Genomic DNA, 17678 nt, shown 5'->3' on the forward strand with positions numbered 1-17678 from the left:
GGTTGAGACCACGGATGGAAAGACCTCACGGGCCTACTCAGCAAAAAGTGAGCTTGTGGTAGTAGTAGCAACCTACATAGTAGTAGGAGGGCAACTTCCCTGGAGGAGAATTTCGCAACGTATATCAAAAGCTTTCATGGGCACCTGGGTGGCTCAGTAGGTTAAGCGGTTCAATGTCTGCCTTCGGCTCAGGTCATGATCTCACAGTCCTGGAATCAAGTCCCGTGTCAGGCTCCCTGCTCAGTGGGGAGCATACTTCTCCCTCTCCCTCTGCCGCTCCCCCTGCTTGTGCTCTCTCGTTCGTGAGCGCTCTCTCTCTCTCATAAATAAAATCTTAAAAAACAACCAAAAAGCTTTCGAAAGAACAAACGCTTTGACCCCAGAACTCACTTCATAGGAATTTAACTTAAGGAAATAATTAGGAATCTGGGGCGCCTGGGTGGCTCAGTCGGTTGAGCATCTGCCTTCGGCTCGGGTCATGATCCCAGGGTCCTGGGATCGAGGCCCGCATCGGGCTCCCTGCTCGGTGGGAAGCCTGCTTCTCCCTCTCCCACTCCCCCTGCTTGTGTTCCCTCTCTTGCTGTGTCTCTCTCTGTCAAATAAATAAATAAAATCTTAAAAAAAAAAAAAAGGAAATAATTAGGAATCTATGCAAAGATTTAACCACACAGAGTTATTTGCAACAGCAATGATTGGAGGGAATGTCCAACAACATGGTACTGAGTAACCCTAAACACCCTCATGCAATGGAACACTATGCAGACAACAGAAATACATTTTTAAAAGAGTATTTAGACATGGATAGAGGTTCACATTTTAATTAAACCAAAACCTAATGCGGGGCGCCTGGCTGGCTCAGTCAGAAGAGCATGTGACTCTTGATCTCGGGGTCGTTAGTTCAAGCCCCACATTGGGTGTAGAGATTACGTAAATGTTTTTTAAAGAACCCAAATGTATAATATGACCTCATTTCTATTTCCTTTTAAATCAAGTTAAGTCTGGAACAACATTTTTGCTTTCTTGTTCTTAAACTTGAGTGTCCAAGTTGCCTGAGGAGCAATGCAAGTGCCCAGGCCCAGCAACAGACCTACTGAATTAGAACCTCAGGGCAAAGGAGTATCTGGATTGTAAATGAGATTCCCAGGCACACCAGAGTTCTAGAACCACTGTATACACTAAATGTCAACAGTGCTTATCACTGACTTATGGGATAGCTGGTGATTGTTTTTTTCTCTTCTTTGCATTTTCTACAATGAACATATTTGCTAATTTAAAAAAGATAGAGGGCACCTGGGTGGCTCAGTCAGCTAAGCATCTGCCTTTGGCTCAGGTCATGATCCCAGGGTCCTGGGATAGAGTCCCACATCGGGCTCCCTGCTCAGTGGGGAGTCTGCTTCTCCCTCTACCCCTCCCCCCTGCTCATGATCTCTCTTTCATGATCTCTCTCTCTCAAATAAATAAAATATTTTAAAAATAAATAAATAAAAAAGATAGTGTGTGTGTGTGTGTCTATCTGTCCTTTGTTTCAAACTTAACTCGAAGTGACCTCAACTTATATGTGCAGAGTTCTACACTAAATTCAGCCCATCTGGAAAGGGAGATTAAAGGAATGAACCAGAAGAGATGCTCCTCGAGAGAGTCTATAGATGGGAGAGACTGCACACCTAGTCATGTGCCAAGGAGCAGAGACCCCTAACAACAAAGAAGCTGGGTGAGCCCAGAGGCATTAAATTGATGCCAATGAAGCCACCTTCTCACCCTGCATCAGGATCCCCATCAGTTTGCAGGTCCAATGTGCTAAGATGCATACAGGGGTATCTATAACAGTGAAATGAGAAATGACCCAAATGTTGTCCAACAAGGGCTAAGTTATGGTACATCCATACAATGGAATCCTACCCAACCAATAGAAATGTTGGGTGGAAATACATTGATGACGTATTGGCACATGAAAGCATGTTCCAAAACAATATGAAAACATTTATGCCAAGTCTCATAAAGGAAGAGGGAGAGGGAGGAGAGGCGATTTGAAGTTTTGGGGTTTTTTTTTAGATTTTGTTTCTTTATTTGAGAGAGAGAGAGCGAGAGAGAGAGAGAACTCATGCCAGCAGGGGGAGGAGCAGAGGGAGAGGGACAAGCAAACTCCGTGCTAAGCGCAGAGCCCCATGCAGGGCTCAATCTCACAACCCTGAGATTATGACCCCTAGCCAAAACCAAGAGTCAGACCCTCAACCAACTGAACCACCCAGGCACCCCTGAGGAGAGGCAATTTGGAAGGATATTCTCCAAAATGTTAACAGTGGTTTTCTTAGTGATGAGGTTTCAGGTAATTTTTCTTTTTTGGTAACTTTTCCTATTATTTGATTGTGTGCTATAAATAACTGCAAGTTTTTACAATCATGAAAATGTATTTTTTAAAGTAGTCTCTACGCCCAATGTGGGGCTCGAACTCATGATGTGGAGATCAAGAGTCGCCTGCTCTGCCGACTCAGCCAGCCAGGCTCCCTGAAAATGTATTCTTATCTTGAAAAAATATATATGGAACCTCATCTTTTTTGCAGCCTCATTTACGTTCACTAACTGAAGATTCCCACAAGTTTAGATGTGCTGCTGAGGGGCTAGGGAAGGAAGGAGGATTAGTCAAACAGAAAAGATAGGGGGACCTCAAAGGGGTCATCATGAGCCTTCCCCTGAAGGGAAGAACCCAATCTGACCCCAAAAGGCTTTCTATACCTTACTAAAAGACCAAGTGTGTGGAGGGCGGGAAGATTAAAGAGACATTTCCCAAATTAAAAAAAAAAAAATTTTTTTTTTTTTAAAGATTTTTTAAGTAATCTCTACATCCAACCTGGGGCTCAGACTCACAACCCTCCAGAACATGCTCCACCTACCGAGCAAGCCAGGTGCCCCCCAAATCAAAATTTTAACTGAAAAACAAATGGGAAGATATTTGTAACAAATATGTCAAAAGCTTATATAAATCAGTAAGAAAAATATAGAAACCCCGATAATTTTAAACCACTAAGATCTGAAGAGATAAGATGATCAAAGATATGAACACAGTTCACACACACACACATACACACACACACACACAAAATCCATGTCTAATTAGGCTATGGAACATCTTAAAAGCACTTGGAACACTGGTAATGTTCTTATTTGCTGGATCTGAGCCCTGGTTACATGGGTGTGTTCAGTTTGTGAAAACTCATTGAACTGAACATTCATATGTTTATTTTCCTGTACTTATATTTAAAGAATTAAACATTTTATGGGTGCCTGGGTGGCTCAGTCGGTTGGGCATCTGCCTTCGGCTCTGGTCATGATCCCAGGACCCTGGGATGGAATCCTGCATCAGGCTCCTTGCACAGCAGGGAGTCTGCTTCTCCCTCTCCCCCTATCATTCTCCCTCTGTTTGTGCTCTCTCACTTTCTCAAATAAATAAATAAAATCTTAAAAAAAAAAAAAAAAGAATTAGGGGCGCCTGGGTGGCTCAGTCTTTAAGCGTCTGCCTTCGGCTCAGGTCATGGTCCCAGGGTCCTGGGATCGAGCCCCGCATCAGGTTCCCTGCTCGGTGGGAAGCCTGCTTCTCCCTCTCCCACTCCCCCTGCTTGTGTTCCCTCTCTCGCTGTGTCTCTGTCAAATAAATGAATAAAATCTTAAAAAAAAAAAGAATTAAAAATTTTAAAAACAAGGGCTTGATAAACAAGATTCAGGACAGAGATTGGGTTGGTGGGAAGGAGGAGGAAGACAGGAGAAGCACGTAGCTAGATAGAAGAATTGGACTGTTCTGTCTTGGATTAGGTGGTGGGTTCACAAATGTTCATTATATTTTAATCAACACTTATTTATTTATAAAACAAAAGAAGACCATGGAGGGAACCAAACAGGCCCGCATTGCATCCCTGGCTTTGCCGCTCACCATCTATGTAATCCTGGCTCTAAGTTTCTCTGGCTCAATTTCCTTATCTGTGAAAAGGAGGAATGGGAGGCTTAAGAGTATTCGTGGAATTGCCCAACACTGACTCTGACAGACTTTATGCGCTTAGTAAATATTAGTGTGGTCTCCATTTGTTGCAGTTATATAGAAACATTTTAAAAAGCAGAAAAATTTTTAAAAAGCAGAAACCCTTCCAAAAGCCTGTCCCCTAGCTTAGGCGCCTTTCTGATCTGCTCTCCAGTCTGGGACATACGTATTCCTACTGGGTGCTTATAGAATTCTGTGTCCCGCTCTTCAGTAAGTTCTCTCTGCCCCTGCCCCTTCTGTAAACACCCGACGGCTAAGTGCAAGGGGAAGAGGCGCAGGCTCGCGTTTGGAGGGTTGCGGACGAGAAGAGCGTCGAGATGGCTCCCTACCGCCGCACCGCGACCCTGCTGGGGCGGAGGCAACCCGCCCTGAGGCCGAGGCTCCCCCGCCCGCCAGCCCTCTCCGCCCGCAAAGTGCGAAGGCCCGACTCCAAACTGTCGCTTAAAAAAGGGGGGGAGGGGCGTGCGAGCAGCGGCGGGGGAGAACTGCAGCCAGGGTCTCAGTCCCCAGGGCCGCGCACCCCGCTCCCCAGCTTCCCTCCCGCCTGGCAGAGCCAGGCAATCTCCGCCCGGCGAACAGCAGCCCCACAGAACTCCCTTGGCGCCCGGCCGCCGGGAAAGGACCGCCCCCGGAGCCTCTGATTGGCTCCGTCGAGTCACGTGCCGCGGGCTCGGACCAGTTACGTGATGGGAGTCGGGGCGGCGGGGGGAAGTGCTGCTGGCGTCACGTGGTTAGGCGAGGAGAAAGTTGCCCGGTCTCTCCGTTGCTGAAAATGCAGCCGTGTTCAAAGAAAAAAAGGCCTTATCTATAATCACCCCTGTTAGATATTATATAACACAATGTAGTATAGCACAGTAGAATATGACCTATAACTTCTGTTAAATTTTGATGTAACTTTTCTAACAATGTCTATACAATCAAAATACGTGTTCATGTATATGTATATATTATAAATATACATATGTATACATGTACATATTATATATGCAGATACATCACACATCTATGCACACGTTTTTGAATCTTGTTCTTGTACTTAATATTTCAGCAAAAGGATTTTTCTGTCTCCAAAAACTTTTGTAAAAACCATTTTAATGGCTGTATGATATTCCATGCGGCGATATACCACATTTCATTTATTCATTATTAATAGCCTTCAACTTATAAAGAGATTTCCATAATGATAAATAATGTTATATTAAACATGTTGTTACATCAGTCTTTGTTGGCACTATTGTCAGGCGTGGAATTTTAAACATGTTCCACAGGCTTATTAGACATTGCTACTCGTCTTCTTTGTGAACTCTGCTCACAGCCTTTGCGGTCTTACCTATTCTGATTTTAGATGCCTGAAAATGTGTTTTTCCTCATTGGCTTATATGAGCTTCTTGCCATATACATTAACAGATCTCTCTTCCCTGGTCGTTGTTCTTTTTAAATTCTATTTAAGACCCTTTCTGGTCACAACTTCTCTCGCTAATGGTAACCGTTCTCCTGATTTCGAACAGAATAGATCAGTTTTGCCTCTTTCTTATGTTTTATATTGATGGGATAATATGGCATGAGCTCCCTTGCATCTGGCTCAGTGTTTGTGAGCTTCATCCACATTGTTGCATGTAGTTGTGGATTGTTCATTCTCATTCATTGCTCGAAAGATTTTATTTTTATTTAATTGAGAGAGAGAGAGAGAGACTATGCGCGCATGAGTGGGGGGAGGGGCAGAGGGAGAGGGAGAAGCAGACTCCCTACTGAGCAGGGAGCGGGAGGTGGGGCTCTATCGTGGGACTCCAGGATCAAGGAGTCTGCTGAGGGCCAACATTTTAACTGACTGAGCCACCCAGGCGCCCCTCATTGCTCTATACTATTCACTTGGGTGGAGCTACCATAATTTATCCCTTCTACTATTGATGGGCATTTGGGTAGTTTTCAGTTGGGGCTGGATTTCAGTTTGGGGTCATTAGGAATAATGCTGCTGTGAACAACTTTGCTTTTTAGGTGTTCCTTTCCTTGGTTTAGTTGAAATTCCTTAGATTATCTACTAAATACAAAGGGGAAAAGGTATCTTTTATCTTTTTAGTGGAGAGATCTGGTAAACAACCTGAACCAAGTGACCAAGTTAGCATTACCAATAGGGGAACAAACCTACTTAATGTGATACAATGGAAAGGACACAGCATCACGCATGTACGTTTCTTTCCAAAAATGTTTAACATGAATGTATTGAGTGAACATCAGACAAATATAGACTGTGGACATTCTACAAAACAACTGGCCTGAAGTCATCAAAAATGCAATACTGTAAAAGACAAAAAGACCAAGTTACTATTGTAAAATAAAGGAGATTGAAAAGACAGGCCACTGAATTGGATCCTGGACCTTAACAAAACAAACACAAAAACAAAAAACAGCTGAAAAGGGGTATTATTGGGACAACTAGAGAAATCCAAACATGGACTGCATATTAGAAAAAGAATTGTTGTATGCTGTATTTCTTGAATGTCATTATGGTACTATGGTTATAAAGGAGAATGTCTTCATTTTTAGTTGATACATGATGAAGTATTTAGGTGTGAAATGTCACTCAAATCTTCACCAGACAGACAGAAACACACACACACACACACACACACAGTGAGGTAAAGCAAATGTGGCAAAATGTTAACAGGTGGTGCCTCTAGGTGAGAGTATTTGAGTGCTCATTATTTTTTCAGCTTTTCCAATGGTTTGATAAAGAGTATGATACCAAAGTAGTACTCCGGGATTTTTTTTTCCCCACTCAATATTATATCTCTAAGATTCACCCATGATAATATGTGTAGCTGAGGTTCACTGGTTTCACTGCTGCATTATAGTTCACCATGTAATTTATCTATATTTCTTTCTTTTTTTTTAAGATTTACTTATTAATTTTAGAGAGAGGGAGAGTACAGCGGGGGAGGGGCAGAGGGAGAGAATCTCAAGCAGACTCAGAGCCCAACGCAGGACTAGATCTGACCATCCTGAGATCACGACCTGAGCCAAAATCGAAAGTCGGACGCTCAACCAACTGAGCCACCCAGGCGCCCCATCCATATTTCTTTCAATGCACATTTTGTTTTTGTTTTGGCTATTATAAACAGTGCTTCCAGGCTCTTTCTAAACCACCATTGCTCTTATATCCTCAGAGCCTTCAGAAGTTAGGTTAAGCATCTCTGGGGTTATACCAGAAAATCCTTCCTCGGGGACCAAGACTGACTTATAAGGCTGTTTCCAGTTGAATTCCTACTTGCCCAGGCTGGTCTCACTCAGGGCTATTCTCTCTCCTCTCAGACAGGTTCCCGATCCCATGTCTGAGATTTCAGAGATGTCTATGGCTTCCATCCTTTTTTTTTTTTTTTTAAGATTTGTTTATTTATTTTAGAGAGAGAGTGGGGGGGGTGGAGAGGCAGAGGGTCTTTTTTTTTTTTTTTAAGATTTTATTTATTTATTTGTCAGAGAGAGAGAGCGCGAGTGCACAAGCACAAGCAGGAGGGAGGAGCAGAGGGAGAAGCAGGCTCCTTGCTGAGCAGGGAGGCCAATGTGGGGCTCGATTCCAGGACCCCGGGATCATAACCTGAGCCGAAGGCAGACCCTTAAGCCACTGAGCCACCCAGGCGCCCCTCCCATCTTTCTTTTAATGAACTTAAAAATTACACCTAAAATGGAATCAGTGAACATTTGACTCTATGCTGCTCCCTATTTTGGGGGAATTACTTTCAAAATACAAGCTTCGGGAAGGCAGAAGCCATGTTCACCACGGCATCCTCAGCACCAAATACTATACTATGCCTGGCACACTTCAGTGCTCAGGAAAACAGAACCAAAACAGTTAAATGAATGAATGAAAAGATGAATGTCTGTGTCAGACATGCCTCTCCACTTGTTACTGGTGTGTGTATATGATTTTGTAAGATTGCCTTGTGGTCATGAGAATTTGCCTAGTTAGACTTATTTCTGTGTACTGACATTAGCTGTGTATTTGTCGTGTAGAGCTACATAAATTGTCCATCGTGTTAAGATATCTTAGTTTGCTTAGCCATAATCTTATCATCTGGCATTTAAATGGTTTCCAGCTTGTTTTGCTACTATAAATAGCACTACTATGAGCATTTTTTTCTCCTTGGGATTAATGCCTTATAAATTCCCCAAAATGGGGCGCCTGGGTGGCTCAGTTGGTTAAGCGACTGCCTTCGGCTCAGGTCATGATCCTGGAGTCCCGGGATCGAGTCCCACATCGGGCTCCTTGCTCGGTGAGGAGTCTGCTTCTCCCTCTGACCCTCTCCCCCTCATGCTCTCTCTCTCTCAAATAAATAAATAAAATCTTAAAAAAATAAAAAAAAATAAATTCCCCAAAATGGAATTACGAGGTCAAAGGATATGAAGTCTTGTATAGTTTCTTACATAATGTCTGAAAGACTGAATCCTGAAAAACTGAACCAATTTATAATTTTTTTTTAAGATTTTTTTTTTTTTTTTTTTATGTATTTGACAGAGAGAGACACAGCGAGAGAGGGAACACAAGCAGGGGGAGTGGGAGAGGGAGAAGCAGGCTTCCTGCTGAGCAGGGAGCCCGATGCGGGGCTCGAACCCAGGACCCTGGGATCATGACCCGAGCCGAAGGTGGACGCTTAACGACTGAGCCACCCAGGTACCCCTGAACCAATTTATAATTTAGAGGGTGCTAGTTATACATATTGGTTTCTCCATAGCTCTGCCGAGATTAGGTGTTCTCATTTTGCTAGTTTAATTACATATTTAAAGAAAGTTAATTTCTTCAATTTCTTGTGATCTTGGCACTTTCCACGCGACAACTTGCCATCTGAAGTTCCTCCACTGTGATCAGCTACGAATTGAAATTAAATTTTTAATTGTAATCCAATTGTCCAGTGACATTTAAAAGTAAAGATTGTTTTCCTTGTTAGTGTGTTGTTCCTGGTTTTGTCTTCCATTAGGTTCTTATAATGAGTTTAAATCTACTTCTGGAATTTATTCCAGTTCACTGGACTTTTTTCCTGTTTATTTTAATTCAGTGGCATATGTTTTTCATGATCATGACATCATCTAAAACTCTGGAAGGATAACTCTTATTGCCTTTCTACTACAAAAAAAAATTTGCATCATAAGAAAAAAAACTCTGTAGCCACGTGAGGTAATGGATGTTAACTGAACTTAGTGGGGCAATCATTTCCAATGTATATGTATTTCAAATCATTATGCTGTATATCTTGAACTAATACAATGTTATATGTCAATTATACCACAATAAAACTGGGCGGGAGGGGTGCTCTTTGGAACACTTGTTTGCTCTTTCTTTCTTTCCTCTTTTTTTGTTTCCATAAGTACTTACTAATACCACTGTGTCCAAGGCGCTGTGCTGGGCCAGTGCAGGGCTGTAAATGCCTGTCCTGGAGTCTAGGAAGAGAGGAAGTGGCTGCACCTGGCAGGTGGCCGTGACGACAGGAGCTCTGGAAAGCAAGGATTCTTCCAGCTGAGGGCAACTGGAAGGACTCAGGTCTGAGCTAGGACTTGGACCTGTGGGACCAGGTGCTCCTGGCCCGGAGAAAAGCATGAGCAGAGGCTTCGCTGGGCCAAACCCGAACTCGGAAGGCCTCGAATTCCCAATTCTGTAAGTTCAGACTTTGTTCTGGGGAGGATGAAAGCTGCCTTTTAGGAGCCAATGGGGCAGCAATGCGGGCTCTGGACTGAGGATGGAGGGAAGACAGGAGGCAGAGACCACATACACAAAATGAGCAACAAAGGCCAGAGGAAGAGAGAATTTTCAAAAAAGTGTCCATCCTTAGGAAAGCAGATGTGTGTACAGCCGTACAGTGGGATCCTGAGTGCTATTAAGGATGCGGCAGCTCTATAGCCTGCCATGGAAAGATATGCAGGAATATTATAAAATAAAATTATCTGGGGGCGCCTGGGTGGCTCAGTCAGTTAAGCGTCTGCCTTCGGTTCAGGTCATGATCCCAGGGTCCGGGGATCGAGCTCCGCATCGGGCTCCCTGCTCTGCGGGAGGCCTGCTTCTCCCTCTCCCTCTGCTCCCCAGTCCCCATGCTCGCTCTCTCAAATAAATAAAATCTTTGGGCGTCTGGGCGGCTCAGTTGGTTAAGCGACTGCCTTCGGCTCAGGTCGTGATCCTGGAGTCCCGGGATCGAGTCCCGCATCGGGCTCCCTGCTCGGCAGGGAGTCTGCTTCTCCCTCTGACCCTCCCCCCTCTCATGTGCTTGCTCTCTCTCATTCTCTCTGTCTCAAATAAATAAATAAAATCTTAAAAAATAAAAAAAATAAAATCTTTTTTAAAAAAACAAAATAAAAATTATCTGATCACATTATACAGAATAAAATGGGGTCCCCTCTGTGTAAAAGGAGTATTTGTGTGTGTGTGTGTGTGCCAATTATAAAAAACAGGAGACGACGTCATGAATAACTGACAGGGGTTACTACAAGCCCGGGGCTGAGGGGAGGGAGGACCTCAAACTGCTTACACTTTACTTCTGTATGGTCTGTTTTCCGCTGAGCAAGCGTTCTTCACACTGAGGTTAGCAACAGCAGCCGCCATGCTGCAAGGTGAGGCCTGAGGAGGGTCACTGAAATTAGTAATTAGGGAGCCTAGCTACCGCGACCAGGGGGAGGCAGCACCCCACAGTGACCAGCGGTCAGGGAGCAGCTCCGGTTTGCCTGGACGGTTTGCCTGGAACCGTCTGGGCTTTCACACTGACAGTCCAGAGGCTAGGAAACTCCTCAGTTCCCGTGTGAAGGTCAGCTAGAGAAGCTTCACGATGAAGGGAAGTGAAGAGGGAGGGTGCGGAGTTGAGGGGTTTTAGGAGCAAGAACAGTGGAGGACAGGTTTTTATTTTTTCTTTAGGATTTAAATTGACGTTCAGAAAAAGGAAGAAGTATGGTTATTTTTAGGCACTTAGAGTAGTTAACAAAGTGTCACCAAGATGTAATGGGGTTAGACCTGCTTCGATTAAAATAAAAAACAACAGGGACGCCTGGGTGGCTCAGTCAGTTAAGCGTCTGCCTTCGGCTCAGGTCATGATCCCGGGGTCCTGGGATCGAGCCCCACATCAGGTTCCTTGCTCAGCAGGGAGCCTGCTTCTCCCTCTGCCTGCAGCTTCCCCTGCTATGCTTTCTCTCTCTCACTCTCTGACAAATAAATAAATTAAAAAAACAAACAAACAAAAAACAATAAAACCTGGTTACAAAAAAATAAATAAAATAAAAAACAACAAAACTGCTGTAGTTAGGATTTTGTATGTTGAGGACTGTTTTTTCACATTTAAGTCCCTTGAAATTCATGTTCTCTCTTCCTAATAATAAAAAAAAATAGCAACGATTTAATATTATTTGCTAAAAAATGACTCTGTACCAGACATGCATCTCATACACATATTATCTCATTTTCGTGTAATTCTTACAATATCCCTAAGGAGGGGGTATTGTTTTATTCTTCCCATTTTACAAATGAAGAAAATTGAGTCTCTGCCCGAGGTCACACAGCTGATGAGTGGCATTACCTCAGTCCTGATTTACATTTCTGGAGGACAGAGGGGAGGTGAGAACATTCCTGGCCACACCACGCTCCTGCCTCAGTCTACACTGGGGAGTACCACAACCGCTTCCCTTTCCAAACGCTTGCTGAGGATGCCAGTTGAAAGGATGGGAAACTGGCTTATTGTTTTTCCCTATAGGAAGGTGCTTGTCCAAGTTCAGGACAAAAGCTGGTCACCGTCCTCCTCGAGGTGATCCCAGAGAGAGAGAGATAAAGAGAAGGCCTCTCCTCCAGGCTGGGGTTTATCCCTAAACGCAGCGTCTGGGTATCTGTCTCCCCTTAGCTCAGGTGAGCCCAGGGCAGTGACGGGGACTCCTCTGCGTCCTTCTCAGGATCCTGAGTCTTGGAAGGAGGGGCAGCGACGGCCACGGAGGAAAACGGGAAGGGCATCCCAGGCAGAGGAAGTTGTGTGCAAAGGCCTGGGCTGGGGGGCCGGCAGGGAAGGTTCAGGGGAGATGGGGCAGAGCATGCTAAAGGAGGACCGGGGGAAGGAGTGGGGGCCAGGGGAACTGGAAAGAAGCTGAGATTTCAAAGCCATCATCTAGCAACAGAACCAGAGGAACCAAGCGGGGGGAGGGTAGGGCAGGGCTGAGGTGAAGCCGAGAGCGCGGGTCCTGCCAAGCAGGATGGGAGGGGTCTCTGCACTGTAAAGGGGCCAGGAGAGGACAGAGAAAGGCAGGAAAGGAACTAACCCCCGGAGTTCCCAATCAGGCCCCACGCATGACGTTTGGGGGCCAACCCCATCTGTCCTCTAAGTGACTGGAGCTAGCTGGCTGATGCTGGCAGGTCCCTGGGGTCACAGATGCCAGGATGCGGCCTTCATCCAGCCTGCCTGTTTACGGACACCACCCCTAGCTGAGGAGTAACGGGGATCGGCAGTGCCCAGGGTGAGATCCAAGAGCTGCGTCACCACTGCCATGGCCCACCCCGCCCAGATTTATAGGATCCAGTCATGGGAAGCGGCCCCTCCCATCTCACCAAGGACCGAACAGGAAGGGACACTTCCTGTCAGCAATGCCCAGGCCCTCCGAGTCCAGGGACCACCCCCTACTGGAGGTGTAGGCAGGCGGTGGGCTCAGAACAGGCCACCATCATCCCTGCTGTCAGTGCGGGGCAGGCCCATCAAACCAAATGAATGAATCTATGAATCCCTGCCCTTTGGGAAGCTGGGGGTTGGAGCTGGGGCTGGCTCCTCCTCCATCCTTCAGTCGCGAATTTATGGATGCTGGGGGGCGGAGCCGGGGCTGGCTCCTCCTCCATCCTTCAGTCACCAGCTTATGCACCTCAGATATCCTGAGGACGCTGAACGGGGCTTGGTCCCTGCGTCCTGGGCCCAGTGGGACCGGGGCAGAGACAAGCACCCTGACAGCCAGGGTATAAACTGAGGGTTGCCCACTCTACCCTCTTCCTAGGGTTCCTTTGAGGAGGACACATCGAGAGGATGTTCTAGAGGGCTTAGAGCTATTGGAGAAAAATCCATCAAGCGGGATTTTCCAGCCTTTCCGAACACATCCCCTCGCACTGTTTAAGTCACAGAGATGCAGCATGGTCTGGTACTGAGGGGTTTGGGCTCGGTAGCCGCCCCTGAGTTCAAATCTTGCTTTTACCTTCTAGTGGTATGGCAGTGTGGCCTTGAGCAAGTGACTTGACGTCTCGCATCTGCTGAGTGCCAGTGTGTAAAATGGGTGGTAAGGGCCTCCTCCCAGGGTTGTGAGATACAAGAGCTGTTGCCGTGGAGCACTCGGCCCCGGGGCCTGGCACAGGAATAATGGTGGCCATTGCTGTTACCACTTCATCCCTTCGCAGGGGGCAACAGGGCTTAAATGAGTGGTGAACCCACACGAATCCTCTTCTGAGACTTTCATGGTATTTCTGAAATCATCTCATCGGCCCAAATCACTGTACCATGCAAGCATCAGAAAGGCAATATGTCTCTCGTGAGAACAGATGGGAACGAAGACCCAGGCTTCCTCTTCCCCTGCCTGCACCCTCACCTTGTCCAGGGGAACCTGGGGGGAGGCCAGGCTCCCAGCGCCAACCACAGCTCAGCCAGCCACCACCCTGGCCCCGGCAGCCCACAGAAGACAAGAGGGTTGGAGCAAGGAAGACCGGGTTTTGGGGGTGGGGAAAGTAAGAAGGCTCTGAACTCCGTGACTCACCGGGGGCTGGGCCGGAAGTGCAGGCGATGTGTCTGGCTGACTGGCAGGGGCAGCAAGTACCAGCTGCCTTTCAAATGGAACACCTCCCTCCCTGTCCTCTAGACAGCAGGATCTGTCCCCACAGGAAGATCTCCCAAAGTTTTTCCGCTCCTCAACCTGGATACCTGATCCCTTGCGGGCTCCCAGCAACCCTCCTTCCAATCTGCCCCTCAGTCCTCTGTCCAGTAACCCCAAGGGTTCCCCACCACCAGCCAGCAAGTGGCTCCCCCATTTTGGCCTCCCAGGCACTTGGCCGGCTTCCCCTTTCACTCGAGCTTCTCCTCCGTCCCACTCAAGAATTCTCCACCCCAGCCCAGCAAGCTTCCACATCATTCCCAGACAGCCTAGCCCACCTTCCGGGTCTCCCTCTCTGCTCCGGTCCCTGCCTCTGCAAAGCCTGGTCCCGCCCAACCTCCCTCCAGAGAGCCCTAGCGACCCTTTGTCCCCCACACACTTTCTCCTGCCGTCAGCACAAGTTTCATTTCTCCAAGGATGTGGCCTACACTTCCACCCTTCCCAAGTACTTGGTTCAGCCTTGAGCACCAACGCGGCAGTTAACAAAGACGTCTTCCAGCCACACTTTGTGGGGCACCCCATGGAGGTGGAGAAGAGATGGATGCTGCCATCACACACAAACAAGGCGCTGCCAACCTGCTGCCTCCCCGCCCCCAAGGGGCGCCGTGGTGCCTCCTACTCTCATCCCACGGGGCTCCGCGGCTGGTGGTCAGAGAGCCACCTGCAGACACCCCAGGCCCCAGGGTAAGTTCTGCCCCAGCAGCGCTGGCCTGCCAAGCCCAACCCATCTCCCACAAGCGTTTCCCGGACTGTTAAGATCCAGTAAACTGTTCCCGGGGACTACCAAATTCATCAGGTACAGGGGCATCGAGGAAGGAATTCGGCCTCGAGGAGGAGCATTCAGGGCAGAGGGGACAATGATGTGCAGGGACTGCACAGGTAGCAACTTCTCACTCCTGTTACTCAGCAGCTGCTGTGGGGAGCCATCCTCCCACCGCCGCACCCCTAGCCTTCCTCCCTGCCCATACGTAAGCTTCTGATGGGGGTGATCAAAGCAATACCACTGCGAAGGGGCCCCCTCTGAGGCTGTGGGGGCTACAAGTCCTGAGACGCAGCCCGAGGGGGAAGCCAGGAGAGGGGGGAATCAGAAGGCAGAGGGGGCACTCCAGGCGTCCTCCCGGATGGGGCCCCTCACCACGCATTTCCAGCTCCCTCTGTCGAAAGCTCCATGGGGGAAAGGGCCGAGTCAGCACTCTAGCCACGACTCTCCCAGGGCCTGGCCTGGCTTTAAAATGTGCTCTGGGGCTCTTGGAATGGCCATCCTCCTCCAGCCCTCCCGCCCTGCCTGTCTGCTGAGTTCCTTCACAGAGGAGAAGACACAGGAGGAGGGCTGGGAGGCAGGGGGACAGCCGGTGTGCCTTGACCTGCGGAGGGCAGGGCGATGCTGCCTGGTTTGCGTCTCACATTCAACTCCAGGTGGGTCTGGAGTTCAGCGGGGGAGAGCGCCTACTTGATGTGAATATGGGTCCCTCCAGACCCCACCACTCCCATCCGCACAATCGGGCAAATACGTGTCTTGGTCCTCTACGTCACGCCGGGCGGGCCAAGTGAGTGAGCATCGGCCATGGCTAGAGAGCCCGGACCCTCAAGGGGGCTGTTCGGGTTTTGCTCAAAACTGCAAACACTGCACTGACTGTCCCCTTTCACTCACCCCCGTCCCCAAATTAAACATCCAGCGAGACAAAGCTGGGCCCAGCGCTGGGGCTGTAATAACTACACTCCCTGGCGGTTCCAGCTTTGACTCCTGCAACAGCCCCCCCTCCGGAAGTGGATCTTTCCCTTTAGCTCTCAGATTCCTGCTGAGGGGTCTGTCTGTCCCCACACGTCACTGTCACCCTCTGAAAGAGCAGAAAGAGAAGGCACAACTTCGGTTTTTTGTTTTGTTGGTTGGATTTTTGCATCTTTAGCAGCTCTTTTGGGGCCCAAGGTCTGTCTACACTGGAGGGGTGCCAGTTCGGTCAGAGCCACCCACACACCACCACCACCACCACACACACACACACACACACACACACACACACACACACACACACACACACAAACACAGCGACCAGCTTGTCGCTGCATCCTGGGGGCACGAAATTGCCCCACAGAGCTCCCTTCAAACAGCGCGGCTGCCACATGCCACAAGCTGTCCTTGAAGGGCGAGTGTTGAAAATATAAACATCCCCGAGATGCCAGGAAGGGCAAACAAGCCCTGACGAATAATTCGAAAACAGTCATAACGCAGGGGTCCTGAGGCAAAGCAAGGAGAGCGGCCTGGAGGGAGATCCTGGACGGACGGAGCCTCTGGTTTCCCCGGACGCAGGTCTCCGGGCCCAGCGCAGCGAGGGCGCCGGGTGGTCCGGGGGCGGGGGCGGGGGTCCTCGCGGAGCCCGCCCTCTTCCTCCGAGGCGGCTCGAGACCCCCGGGCTCCCCTCCCCCGCCGCCTGCCACATCTGGTTCCACTCAGGTCCTCCCCCACCTCCAGGCGCGCTCCTCCTCCCCTCTCCCCCCAACCCCGCTTCCAGAAAAGCGCAGACGATCTTTAAAAACCTAGTCTCACTCACACACACACACACACGCACACACACACACACGCACGCACACGCACACGCGCTTCTGGGAAAAAAAAGGAGGGAAAAGTCGAGAGCGGCCCGCTCCCCGGCGCGTCCCCCCGCCCCGCCCGGCCCCCGAAGTTGGCCAAGTTGGCAGCGCCTTACCCGGGAGGGCGGCGGCGGCGGCATCCCCGGGGGCGCCGGGGCGGCCGAGGTGCAGACCCCCGAGGAGCAGGACGCAGCGCAGCAGGTGACGAGGCCAGGGCGCGGGGGCCGGCCGGCGGGTCCCCATGCCCGCGGCGCGGCGCCGCGCTGGGGAACGCGGGGACCGAGGGCGCACGGGCGCGGCGCGCGGTGGCAGCGCGGGCGCGGGGCTCTGATGACCGCCCGCGAGGGGCTCGCGTCTTCCTCCGGTCGGGACGAAGTGATGCCTCCCGGGGAGAAGAGGGGAGGAGGGAAGGAGGCTGGCCGGGCGGAGGGAGGGCGGAGGGAGGAGCGCAGAACCCGGGAGGAGGGTTTGAGGGGCAGAGGGGAAGGGAAGCGGGCAGCGTGGGAGGGGAAGGGGAGGAGGCGCGGGGCCGGGGCCGCGGCCGCGGCCGCAGAGAGAGCGCCAAGGGGGGAAAGAAAGGGGAGGCGGAGAGGAGGATCTGCGGGGTCGAGGACGACCCCGGCGTGCGCTCTTTCTCTCGCTCTCCGTCGCCCTCCCTCTCCCCGCCTTCCCTCTCTTCTCAGTCCGGGCTTGGAGCCCCAGACGCTGCGTCACAACTCCCCGGCTGGCGCGGGCGGGGAAGCAACTGCAAAAGTTTCCGCAAACTTCGGCGTGGCGGGACCTGGGTTGCGAGGCCCGGTGGGGCGGAGGCGCGCGGCCGACCCAGGCGGCCAGACTCGGGCCGCGGGCGCCCCCTGTATCCCGCCTTTCTGCGGACGTCTGCAGCCAGCGAGCCTCCGCCACCTCCACGCCTAGGAGGACCCCTCCCCCGGTCTGGGGGGAGAGGGGCGGAGCCCAGGGCTCGGCCACCAGGGCGAAGATTGGGGGAGGGGGAGGCAAGGGCCCCTGCCATGTGCCGAGCGCAAACACTTGCACGTCTTGTTTGAGCATTTGCGTAACCCCGGGGCCAGCGTCCCTGGCGCAAAGGGGTGCAGTGCTTTTGCTAGTTGGGGCTGTATCCAGAATCTAAGGGAAAATCTGTGCACTGAACGTCCCAGCAGGCAGACATCCTCACTCTCGCCAGCAACCGTACTGCTGGCCGGTCGCAAAG

At 49.9% G+C, this 17678-nt stretch overlaps 1 protein-coding gene across 3 annotated transcripts in view; it reads right to left on the reverse strand.

Annotated features, from left to right (window-relative positions):
* The window catches only part of MRC2 (mannose receptor C-type 2), a 57104-nt gene extending 39859 nt beyond the window's left edge, over positions 1-17245 (reverse strand). For 2 of the 3 annotated variants that reach the window (XM_081804739.1, XM_081804738.1), the window contains exon 1: positions 16585-17243. In XM_081804739.1, coding sequence (XP_081660865.1) covers positions 16585-16711 — 127 coding nt within the window. In that variant the 5' untranslated portion in view covers positions 16712-17243. Of the gene's footprint in view, positions 1-16584 lie in introns of all 3 variants that reach the window. The other variant, XM_081804740.1, reaches the window with a different exon arrangement.
* Between the last annotated feature and the right edge of the window lie 433 nt (positions 17246-17678).

The sequence above is a fragment of the Leptonychotes weddellii genome, chromosome 15 (genome assembly GCF_054177405.1).
Source record: "Leptonychotes weddellii isolate Sample4059 chromosome 15, ASM5417740v2, whole genome shotgun sequence".
Taxonomy (NCBI): domain Eukaryota; kingdom Metazoa; phylum Chordata; class Mammalia; order Carnivora; family Phocidae; genus Leptonychotes; species Leptonychotes weddellii.